At 38.0% G+C, this 12,947-nt stretch overlaps 1 protein-coding gene across 2 annotated transcripts in view; it reads left to right on the top strand.

The window, feature by feature from the left end:
* Positions 1 to 635: 635 nt before the first annotated feature.
* FBXL5 (F-box and leucine rich repeat protein 5) overlaps positions 636 to 12,947 on the top strand; it is a 30,827-nt gene continuing 18,515 nt past the window's right edge. Inside the window, exons 1-4 of one of the 2 annotated variants that reach the window (XM_014466911.2) lie at positions 636 to 1,220; positions 7,885 to 8,100; positions 9,577 to 9,672; positions 12,460 to 12,646. In XM_014466911.2, the coding sequence (XP_014322397.1) occupies positions 7,966 to 8,100; positions 9,577 to 9,672; positions 12,460 to 12,646 (418 nt within the window). In that variant the 5' untranslated portion in view covers positions 636 to 1,220; positions 7,885 to 7,965. The remainder of the gene's footprint in view (positions 1,221 to 7,884; positions 8,101 to 9,576; positions 9,673 to 12,459; positions 12,647 to 12,947) is intronic. The other variant, XM_014466910.2, reaches the window with a different exon arrangement.

Here is a 12,947-nt window from a genome sequence, read left to right as displayed (position 1 = left end):
GGGGCTTCCCAGCAGCCCGGGGGTAGGCCGCTTCCGCCGCTGTCCCGCCCCCGTCACCACTGCCCCGCAATGCCCGCGGCGGTTTGGGGGCTCCCCGGTCCCTTTGCGAACACCCACCCACCCACCCATCTTCCGAACCTCACGCTTGCTTCCTGGCTCCGGGGACGCTTCTCCAACCACCCCCGGTTCAGCTAAGCCCCAGCTTTTCACTGGGTTGGACGTGGCAGAAAACCCAGGTTTCTCGGCTTTAGGAACGAGCGAGCCTTCTCCTCGTCGTCGGTGGTTATTTTTTCGTTGCAACTTTTTATTGCCCCGAGGTCTTACGCCTTGTAGGGGTTGGAATTCTTTACGTGGGCTCGGGTGTAAGGCTCGTGTAAGGGGCTTTGGAAAAGTTGGTTTTTGGACTCTTAATGGGGTGAGCACAAGCTGAGCAAGCACTGTTGTGGAGGTGGTTCAGGGCCTTTTGCTAATGATTTTAAAACAATAGTAAGAATCCTCGTTTTTTGTTTTTGTTTTTGTCAATTTACATTGGGCAAAGTCCATGTGGGTATCCTGAAAACGTGGGGGCAGTTATGTTTCGCGTAGTAATGAACCAAATTAAAAAACAAACCATTTAAACTATTGTTTAAGCACAGAAATCAACTCTTATGAATGTTCAGGAGTTGCATAGCATGGAGCAGAACCCCCGTTACGAGAGGAGTTCTCGCAGCCCCGTGAAGCGGTTGGAGGATGCCAGCGTGTTCCTTGCTAGGCCACACTCAAAACCAACCACTTCAAGGGCGCCCGCAACCATCCTTCCCTTCCCTTCATTTTGAAAATTAAAAAAAAAAACCCCACCTGATTCAGATATAGGTATGAACACCAAGGTATTCTGGGACAGTGCTTGTCAACCTTGGTTGCTTGTGAGGACCACCCCAAAAGCTGCTAAAAATGCTGATGCCTAAACCAGTCAAATCAGGATCCAGGCACCAGATGTACAGTCATGTGCACGTACTGACTTCCGTGTACTAGTAGGAGGAACTGCATGTGCTACCTCGGTCCCGTAAGATGATAACGTAACTGAAAGATTCCTGTGGCCCAGTGACATTGCAGTCTGTGTCCCCAGCGCATGACTCACGCGTTGGTGGTGATGCCCGGCCAGTTGAGTGAAAGTATGGCGTGTGGAATTCCGCGCAGTACATAGTACTTGATGATAACAGACGACTCTGTTGCTGGTTTCGGTATTTATTATACTATACTTTTTATTGTTTTGGGTTTTTTTTTTCTCTCTCGAGTGTACTTTTTCTGCTTGTAAAGAAAGTTTGCTGTATGTCATGTCGTGGCACATCTCTTGACTGCATTATTTTCTCTTGTGCTTGATTTAATCTTCGGTTTTGTACAGTAACATGCTGTACAGGTTTGTAGCCCAGGAGCAATAGGCTACATACCATGTAGCCTAGGTGTCTAGTAGGCTATACTTAGATGGTATCTAGCTTGGTGTTCCCACAACAATGAAACCGCTTTAACGATGAAGTTCTCAGAATGTAGCCCAGTCGTTAAGGGGCACGTGATTGTATAATGTTAAGCTCCTAGGTGAGTCCAGTGTGCAGCCAAGGGTGAGAACTGCTGCTTATCCAGGAGAAGCATCAAGAATGGGTTAGCCAGTCGTTAGGTAAGCTGAGTAACAAACCCCTGATTTTTTTGAGTTAGCTTACTTCGTGTTTTTAACTTCTCTGACAGTATCCTTTAATTGTAGCAAAGAAAAAAAAATGGGGAGGTTTTTTACTTTCTCAAAATCAAAAAGGAAAAGTTAGTGAGGACTAGTGGATTCTGAAGTCTTCTCCATTTTAGATTTGGGGAGATGTAGTCCAGGGATCACCAGAAATGGTGATGAAAATTTTTGTGCATGTGTACATTTCCCTCGGAGGTTTGTGGCCTTCATTGGATTTCTGAATGCTTGCTACTCTACTAAAATAATTAGGAATCCCAAATTTATTTAATTATATACTAGACTAACCAGCCTTATTTTAAAATTTTAAAAAGTTAATCACTAGTTTTGTATGTCATTACCTGGTGATTGAGAACACTAGAACAAATTTGAAAATTACAGAGCCATTTCAAAAAACAATATTTGAGTCAAATAAGATTCTTTTTAATTAAATGTTCCTCTTGCAATAACTAAAAAGCATTTTTTTTTTTGGTTAATCCTTACCCAAGGATATTATTTCCATTGATTTTTAGAGAGAGTGGAAGGGACAGGGAGACACAGAGAGAGACATCGATGTGAGAGAGACACATAGATTGGTTGCCTCCTGCACACGCCCGGGGCCAGGGATCAAGCCTGCAACCAAGGTACGAGGTATGTGCTCTTTACTGGAATCAAACCTGTGACCCTTCAGTCTGCAGGCCAGTGCTGTATCTACTGAGCCAAACTGGCTAGGGTGGAAGCATTTTCAATTTGATATAGCATAAGTGAAAATCATCACCAATTCCAAACTAATTACAGGTAGTTAATGAGATTGCTGTATATAGTCATCAAGAAGATTAATAGTCCAATTTTCTGACCTATGGATCAGAGACCAAGGTGATTTGGGGAGGGGGGAGGAGTGGCTACATAAGAATTCTACATCCGGATTTCTTCTTGATGCTAATAGTTAATGGAACTCTCCTAGGACGTTTTTTGGGAACTATCTTGGAAAAAAATAAGTTTTTTATAATGGCTGAATAGACTATTTGTTTTTACTCATTTGTAAACCCAAGTTTTGCCTTCACCATCTTTTGGTTTCATAGACCAGGGATATCCAACCCAAACAGCCTACATTAAAACTTTACAAAATGAGAACTAGTTTTTATACTTAAACTAAAAGGATACAAAGCATGTTATTTCACTGTATTTTTTTAAAAAATATATTTTTATTGATTTCAGAGAGGAAGGGAGAGGGAGAGAGAGATTGAAACATCAATGATGAGAGAGAATCATCGATCGGCTGCCTCTCGCACATCCCCTACTGAGAACTGAACCTGCAACCCGGGCATGTGCCCCTGACTGGAATCGAACCCGGGACCCTTCAGACCACAGGCTGATGCTCTATCCATTGAGCCAAACCAGCTTGGGCTTTCACTGTATTCTTAATGTTGACTCTGCCCAGTAATTATAAAGAAGCAGCTAGGTCGGACTTGTAGGCCTAGGTTAGCTAGACCAAGTTTACATAAGCATCTAGTGATAGATCCAAATGAGAACCCAAGTCAGGATCATGAGTCCTAGTTTAATTTTCTGTGTATGAAATCAGAGTAGTTCCTAGAAAATATTTTTGGTAACAGTTTTTTTATGAAATCTTTTTGCTAATTTACTGACCTTCCCAATTGGGATAATTTTAGTGAACATTTGCATCGACTGACATTCTTTTTCCAGTTTATTCCAATTCTTCAGTCTTTCCTCTAATCCTCAGAATTTAACAACATTAATTCTACCAGTGAGCGTTGAGTTTCTTCTGTCAGTTGGCTGTATAGTAACTTGTGTTGGCGATGTGAGATGAGGTCCTCATTCTTAAGGAGTTTACACTCAAACCTTTATGGTAGGATGGAAATCCAAATGCAGAATAGAGGGAGCCAAGAGGTATATGGTCAGCTGTACATTAAAGTGTTGGGACTGGTCTTAGAGTCTCTTCAGACTGGTTTCTGAGAACAAAGTAGGTGGTCACGGTTTAGGATATGCATGGGACAGAGATTCCCAGGCTTACACATAAGCCAGTTATAAAAAATTCAAGTGGAGGCTTTATGGAGTGCCCAAGTTTTTCAGGTATGAATATTAAAAGTGTCATCTACTTTATCATTTTATAAAGAAAGGACAATTTATGACCAAAGCAACTAAGGAGGAAGTAAGCTCAGAATAATTTGAACAGATTATTTTTTAAAATTAAATGAATACTAGTATAGCTTTATGAAGAATTCCTTTAGTTTTCCTTGTTTTTCTATTTCTTTGCATACTTGTAAAAACTTATTGACTGGCATTGAGAAGATTGGTTTATTTGAGAGAATGTTGAATTAAGAGCTAGGAGAGGAAGGAAAAGGGTATTCAGTGAGTTCTTACTACATGCTTATGTTATTTCTTTAAATCCTCACAAGAGCTCTGTGAGACAAGTATTATCCCTCATTTAAAGATGAAGAAATGGACTTAGTGGTTAAGTAACTTACCCAACTCACTCAACTAGTAATTAGGGGAGCCTGGATTTTAATCTTAGGATTTTTCTCCCTTCTGAAGCCCATGTTTTTTTGCATTACCTTACTGATTCTGCTGTTTGTTATGAGCTGTATGGTTTTATGCAAAACATTTTCCTGGTGAACCAGTTTTTTTTTCTATTTGTAGAGTTAGTTTGACCAGAGATAGTTGGGTTTCTTCATGACGTGTAAATCTCCCTTGACTAAAAGTAAGCATTGTATGGCTGAGTAGACAAAAAGTAAAACCTAATTTGGGGTAATAATAGTGTTTGGGTTTTGTTGTTATTTTCATATCTACTTTTGAACTTATTATCTAGTATTTAAGTGACACACTTTTCAAATCAATTTGAAGCCAGGCTCTAAGATTTTAGATTGTAGAGTGCCCGAGACATAGTCAGTTCTCAATTTTTAAGATAAGGGAGATACCATGTTACTGGTTGTTACTATTTGTTTATTTATGTGTATTGTGTTCTACGTAGGTTCTTTGTTGAATTTGCTAGGCATCAGAGTATACAAGTTTATAGGTCACTTTGGAACTTTTATAGCCTACTATAGAACATGGTTTTTCAAAGTGTATCCTATGACCCGGTTGTGGGTCATTAAGTCAATTTTGTGGGTCAGAAACAGCATTAAAACATGAAATGGAAAAGTATTAGAATACATCACAGGTTAGGGAAATATTGTTTGCTGAAATTTTTTGAAATGTTTGTGATGTGTGTGTGTAGATTGCAGTGTATTTCATACTAAGGATAATAATTAAACATTTAAAAACACTACTTTAAAGCAGCATTTCTCAAATGTAGCATTATTGACGTTTTGGGCCAGATGATTCTTTGTTTTGGGGCTGTCCTGTAGGATGTTTAGCCCTATCCCAGACTTTTACCCACTAGAGGTCAGTATCACTTCTGCAGTGGTGACAATCCAGAAATGTCTCTGGACTTTGCCTGGTAGCTCCTGGGAGGCAAAGTCAACTCCCTAGGGAGAACTTTTGCTTTAGAGCTGGCATTCTTTTTAACTATTGGATCTGAAAAGATAACTTTATGATTGGGACTAACATTGTATCTTGTGGAAAGAACATAGATTTTAGAATAATAGAGATTTATCTCTGTTTTGTTGTCTACTACCTGTCTGGTTTGGGTTAAGTTATTTTCTCCGAGCCTCAGGTTTTTCACTTATACAATGGGAAATATAACTTTCTATGATTGTTTTAAGATAATACCTAAAAGTACTTTGTATAATATGTAGCATAGCATAGGCCTCAATATGTCCCAGATGTTATTAGTGTATGGGTTATTTTTTTTCTCAATCAAGCCTATATGCTTGAATAACTTTACAGAGGCAAACAAAATTTAAAAAAAAACCCAACTCATAAACAATTTTATAAAAGTTAAATCGTTTATGTACTGGTTATTTTTTTAAGTGCTAAATTTACTGACTTTAGTATCAGTTTTAAAAGTTATTTTCAAGTGGAGAAAAACTAACTTGGGTAGTTTCAATAATAGTTTTGAACTAACTATAGAAATAACAGAAAAGCCCAAGTAAGGCTTACATATATTACAGTCTGTGTTCTTTAAATATATTATTAAATTTCATAAGAACCCTATGTGGTAGTTAATATTATTAGCCTTATTTTACAGATGAAGAAACTGAGGCACAGAGCAATTTGATGGCTTTTGCTGACAGAGATGGATTCATACTTGAGCAATCTGGCTCCAGCAGTGGTTTTCAACCTTCCTAATGCCCTTTAATATAGTTCCTCATGTTGTGGTGACCCCCAACCATAAAATTATTTTCGTTGCTACTTCATAACTGTAATTTTGCTACTGTTATGAATCATAATGTAAATATCTGATATGCAGGATGTATTTTCATTGTTCTCGATCCACAGGTTGAGAACCGCTGCTCCAGAGTCAGCACTTTAACCACTATGCTGGATTGACTCTACATATAAAATAAAGTACTTTTATATATGTGACTTGGTTTCAGTCTGGATCCTGCACCTGGGCTTTACCTTAGTTAGTGTTTAAATCTGAAAGATTTTCTAATAGGTCACTGAGAATATATGCAGAATTCCTGCATGTCTTTTAAGATATTACTTTTCTTAACTCACATGAGGACATTTTTTTTCCTTAATTGAGTTGAGAGAGAGGGGAATGCCGTGGGGACTAGGGGAGCGAAAGAGAAACATGGATTTGTTGTTCCACTTATTTATGATTTCATTGGTTGATTCTTGTATGTGCCCTGACCTGGGATCGAACCCGAAACCTTGGCATATCAGGATGACACTCTAACCAACGGACCTACCTGGCCAGGGCCTACGACATTTTTTACCTTTTTTAAAAAATATATATTTTTATTGATTTTAGAGAGGAAGAGAGAGGGAGAGAGAGGAACTCAACAATGAGAATCATTGATTGGCTGCCTTCTGCATGCCCCCCACTGGGGGTCAAGCGGGCAACCCAGGCATGTGCCCTGCCCAAGAATTGAACTGTGACCTCCTGGTTCATAGGTCGACACTCAACCACTGAGCCACACCGGTAGGGCATTTTTTACTTTTTTTTTTTTTTTGCCATGCTTTTCTTATTTTTAAAAATTTTATAGCCATTATTAATGTTTTCTTTTGATTTATCTCTTATTTCTACTAACTTAATTTAAATTTTTAAAAAATAAAGTGACACATGATAGTATTTGCTGAAATTAGACACTAGTGAATTTTGTAGTCATCTTATGCGACATTTTTTGGGATAAAAGTCTGCATTTGTTTTTGTGTGGCTCAGTAGGTAATGTTTGAAAAAATTAAAATAATAATATTTTAGGATGTGAAAATTATATGAAAATTAAATTAAGTCCATAAATAAAGTTCTTTTGGAATACAGCCACATTCATTTGTATGACTATTTTTGTATAACAACAGCTGAATTGCTTTGCAAAACTTAAAATATTTGCTGCTTGGCCCTTCACAAAAAAAGTTGCCAACCCCTTTTCTAGATAATTTACTTACTTATTGTGGTTACTATTCATTGTCTTATTTCCCTTCACATACATTATAGAATGTAAGCCCTATTAAGGCAGAGATGTCGTTTTGTGTTAACTGAGGTATCCCAAGTATCAGAAATAATAGCTGGCTCATGGTAGCTACTCATTAAATGTCTGAATAGAGTGAAAAAATGCATGAATTTATAAAGTTGAATGATTAATTTTCAAAATAATGATAGCTAACATTTACTAAGCACTAATTCATTTTAGTTTCACTTGTGAAGAATACGTGTCATTATTATTATCATTTAACACCAAAAAGACACTAAGACATGGAGGGAGAAAATTAACTTACAGTTACCCAGCTAAATAAATGTTAGAACTGGGATCCGATCTTAGACTGACCATAGGTCTGGTTTTCTATAAATTACTCTTAATACCTAACCCATACTTCCTTTTACAGAAGCTAAATTAATTTTCTTGTGTATAGGAGTATTTGTATTTAGCATATGTATAGACTAATGGAATTTTGGGTTTGGCGGGAATCTAGTCTAATTCCTTTTATTTAAAGAAACTAAATTTAATCAAGTTAACCAAGTATAAGAGAGCTATTTTGCTATGTACAAACTACATAAGAATGCATTTCAATATTTCTTATTGGTGCATATTTACGTGTATTTATTATGCCTTTCTTTTTAAATTTTTATTCAGCTTTCTAAAACCAACTTTTCCAACAACAATGATTTCCGTGCTCTTCTGCAGTCTCTGTATGCTACTTTTAAGGAGTTCAAAATGCATGAGCAGATTGAAAATGAATACATTATTGGTTTGCTTCAACAACGCAGCCAGACCATTTATAATGTACATTCTGACAACAAACTCTCTGAGATGCTTAGCCTCTTTGAAAAGGGACTGAAGAATGTTAAGGTGAGTTGTAAAAATGGATATTTTACTATCACAACTTGTGTCATCTTCTGGTATGTCATTGGTAAAAATTGTTAGCATTTTATAGTAAATGATGTTTTGTTACAGAAAATAAAAATTTTGACACTTGTTAATAACTGTAAGGAAGACTTTACTCGGGGTTATTGTAGTGGGTTTCAACTCTGAATATAACATGAACAAGTGGACCTTTATAGCTAAAAGCAGGGTGGGGGCAGGAAAATGTATAAAGTTTTAAGAGAATAATACATTGGGTAGAATATTAGGAAGCAATTGAATAAATTAGTTGAAAAAAAAAGAGAGATTAGAGAGGACACCAAAGGGATAAAATATGCCCACATTTTGAAAGTTCATTATTTTATAAATTTTTCACATTTTAAGTTTAGAGGGCTGATATAGAAGTGATAGATAAGTTACAGGGAGATGTGATCTTAATTCATTTGAGGAGGAACTTTTTAGCAATTGTCTGGACTTACAGTGATTTACTGTAGTGAAAGATGTAGTGAACTCTCCTTGCCTTTAGAAGTTGATACCTGTCTTTGGAAATATATATGGTCTTCTGTAGGATAATGTAGCATGTATTTTGAATTGCTTAGTGGAAGATACACTGGATGACCTTATTCAACCTTTTTCATCTCCTGGCACACATAAACTAATTACTAAAATTCTGTGGCACACCAAAAAATATAAAATAGGTATAGGTTTGATTCATTCATACTGGATGGCTCTTATTTGTGTTGGCTATTGTTATTTTTTATTTGACAATCTAAGGCAGCGGTTCTCAACCTGTGGGTCACGACCCCTTTGGCTGTCAAACGACCCTTTCACAGGGGTTGCCTAAGACAATCCTGCATTTCAGAATATTTACATTACAATTCATAACAGTAGCAACGTTACAGTTATGAAGTAGCAACAAAAATAATTTTATGGTTGGGTCACAACATGAGGAACTGTATTTAAAGGGCCAGAAGTGAGAACCAATGATCTAAGGGAAAAGAGGTCAGTGCCTCTGACTAAATAGTCAGGTATTGCATGGTTTAAAAATTGTTGGGGCACACCAGTTGAAAATTACTGTCTTAAAGGGATTCTGTAATGACAAGAGTCCAGTAGGCTCCTATGGACTACTTGGAGATATATTAAGAAAACTGACACAGAAATTTTATAAATATATACATTAGAAATCAATAGAAGTTTTGAGCAAATACTTGCTGTTTTTAGACCTTTTATGGCATTTAAAAAAAGAAATATGAGATCCCATTACTAAAGGAATTCAAGGTTCAGGATGGCCTTAAGACATCTTTTATACTAAAAAAGTACAGAGACCACTTTGCTATTTGTTTGTGCTTTTTAAAATTTTTTTTAAAGGTTTTATATTGCATTTTAAACTGACTTCTTAGGACCAGGTACAGTGGAAATAATGAAGCAGAATTTTTGCAGATTACTTATTTTGTTTGTTTCTAGAATGAATATGAGCAGTTGAATTATGAGAAACAGCTGAAAGAGAGATTGGAGGCATTTACAAGAGATTTTCTTCCTCATATGAAAGAAGAAGAAGAGGTAAACATAATTTTTCCTCCTTGTGATTTTGATTTATAAATTTTTAAAAATGTTATTTTGGGCTTGTTCTACCTCTCAGAGCACGCGTATGCCTTTTCTTCCACCTTTTCTCTTTCAGGGGTGTTACCTTTGCCTTTCCCTCTCCTAAGCTCCTAGGACTCTTATTCTGCCTCTGTAACTTGTTTCCTGAGCCTACGCATTCCTGCTGGCTCACTTCTATTACTTCTGTGATTTTCCAAATAAACTTTCTCTTATATTTTGAAAGATAGATAGATAGATAGATAGATAAATAAATAAATGTTATTTTGCCTTTGATTCTTCAAAATAATACATTAGAACACTAGAGAAAAAGGCAATCTTTTTTTTAAACCTCAGAAAGGTTGTTGCTTTTCATTAAATGAATTATTTAATTCATTTATTCAATATTTATTTTCTTATGCAGATGGCACTATATTGAATGTTCATAACTTTTTTTGTCACCCTAATGTATTTTCAGAACCTTTAGAGGATTCTTTAAACTCTTCCTGTATTTCCAGGCTAATAAAGAATTTTTAGGGTTCTTTTTTTAGTAGTGGATTTTAGTAATTACAAGATGGTGTTAAACTTATCAATCTTTTATGCCTCGTGTACCTGTATTAGGATATCACTGAATGGAAGAGCAAAATATTTTCTCATTCTCTTCTTTCTCTGAAGTGGGATGGGCACACTCTTCTTTGAGCACACCCTCGCCCCCCTTTCCTTAGGCGTGCGCTTTGCTTTTTCTAGCTTAAGCTGTATGGATCCTGATGAGCCTGCACCCAGGGAAGCACTGGGTGGTGGCAGCTGGTTCTGGGCTTACCCTCCGATCCTGTCTCCAGGGGCCCTTCCTTTGCCTCACTGTTTCAAGCTTTGATAAACTTACTCTTACTTAAAAACAAAAACAAAAAACAACCAAAGTGGGATGAATATCAGGGTAAGGAATAGAAAAAATATTTGATAAAGAACTGGCTTCTTAATCATCTGTAAATTAGTTATTATGGTGATTCTTAACTATAGCTTCACCTTATAATCAGACTAGAGGCCCGGTGCACAAAAATTTGTGTATTTGGGGGTGGAGGGTCCCTCAGCCCGGCCTGTGCCCTCTCGCAGTCTGGGACCCCCCAGTGGATGACCACCTGCTCGCTTAGGCCTGCTCCCTGGGGGATTGGGCCTAAAATGGCAATCAGACATCCCTCTGGCAGCCCAGCAGCCCTCGGGGGATGTCCACTTGCCAGCGGGGAGCAGGCCTAAGCTGCAGTCGGACATCCTTAGCGCTGCTGAGAAGGAAGGAGAGGCTCCCACCACCACTGCTGTACTGGCAGCCATCAGCCTGGCTTGTGGCTGAGGAGAGTTCCCCCATGTGGGAGCTCACTGACCACCAGAGGGCAGCTCCTGCATTGAGCATCTGCCCCCTGGTGGTCAGTGTGTGTCATAGTGACCAGTCATTCCCAGTCTTTCTGCTATTAGGGTCAGTTTGCATATTACCCTTTTACTATATAGGATAGAAGCCTGGTGCACGGGTGGGGGCCGGCTGGTTTGCCTTGAAGGGTGTCCTGGATCAGGGTGGTGGTCCCACTGGGGTGCCTGGCCAGCCTGGGTGAGGGGCTGATGGGTGTTTGCAGCTGGTCACACCCCCTTCAGGGTGGGGGTCCCCACTGGGGTGCCTGGCCAGTTTGGGTGAGGGGCTGAGGGCCGTTTTCAGGCTGGCCAGCGACTAAAGCTCCCAGCCTCTCCTTTTTTTATTCTGAGATTTATTTACCTTCTATAATTGAAACATTGTTGCCGTCACTGGCGCTCCCAGCTCTGAGGCCGCGGCCGGCCGGCTGAAAGCAGGTATCTGGGGTTTGTTTAGCTTTTATAATTGAAACATTGTTGCTTTTGGGCTCAGAGCCGGGCCGCGGCAGGCGGGGAACCTTGGCTTCCTCCATCACTGGAGCAAGCAAGCCTCATGTTCACTTCAGCTGCGTGGCTGCCGGCCGCCATCTTTTTTGGCAGTTAATTTGCATATCGCCCTGATTAGCCAATGGGAAGCATAGCGGAGGTACGGTTAATTACCCTTTTTGTCTTTTATTAGATAGGATTGGTATTTAAAAACAAAAACAAAATACTTTAAAGCCCTTTTTAGACCAGTTAAATCAGGTGGGATGTCGGTATGGGTATATTTAAAAGATTCCCCAAGTTATCATCATAAGCAACCAGCACTGAAACCACAGTTACTAGAGCAGTGTTTTTTAACCTGTGATCCACATCAAAATTATCTGTAGCACCATAAAAAAAAACCTCCATCTCTAAAGGTTCTAATTGTATAAATGAGCAGTTGAGACTAAGCATCTATTTTGAAGAAGAAATCTAGGTAATGTTGAATGGTTGAAAGTCTCAGTAGAGCTGGGCCCCATTCTCCTAGAATTTAGAGCCTTGTTTGGGTGGGTAGAGGCCAGTTATTGTATTAGCAGAAGGCAGTTAACTGACCTAACTGTCTAACTCTAGAGAAGAGTGAAGAGTGTTGGACAAGCTCTGTACAGGAAGACCTCATTCTGATGCTTTGAAATTGTTTAGGGATTGACTTAGCAGAGAATTCATAGAGAGAAGGATCTTTTTGGTGATATTCTTCTCTATAATTTTTGGATAAACTAACTTGGTGGTAACAACTAAAATTTTTATCTCTTTGAAATAGGTGATCATAATACTATAGCCATTAATAATTTAAAGGGTGTAGAGTAAAATAAAATAATTAAGCATATTTCCTTATGACTATTTTGTTTAATTTAGGTTTTTCAGCCCATGTTAATGGAATATTTTACCTATGAAGAGCTTAAAGATATTAAAAAGAAAGTGATTGCACAACATTGCTCTCAAAAGGATACCGCAGAACTCCTTAGAGGTCTTAGCCTGTGGAATCAAGCTGAAGAGCGACAGAAGTTTTTTAAATATTCTGTGGATGAAAAGTCAGATAAAGGTGAGATAGCAAGTGATTTATTAGTTTCAAGGCTATTTGCTTTTGTTGATATGAACTTTAGATTTTGTTTGAGGAATAATTTAAGTCATTTAATTTCAAGTATAAATTTAATTGACAGTTTCTATCTTAGAACTTAGTGTTTGATAATTTAGCATCTCATATACTTGGGCCACATGAATGTTGTATTTCTTAAAGGGATTGATATATACACAAACTAATAATTGGCCTATCAAAATTACTGAAAACTATCATATACAGAGCACGTTTGCAGTATCCAACTTTTCATATATATATATATATA

The sequence above is a fragment of the Myotis lucifugus genome, unplaced genomic scaffold (genome assembly GCF_000147115.1).
Source record: "Myotis lucifugus unplaced genomic scaffold, Myoluc2.0 scaffold_367, whole genome shotgun sequence".
NCBI classification, from domain to species: Eukaryota; Metazoa; Chordata; class Mammalia; order Chiroptera; family Vespertilionidae; genus Myotis; species Myotis lucifugus.
The sequence above is the reverse complement of the archived record's forward strand: the minus strand, read 5'-3'. Positions and strand labels throughout refer to the sequence as shown.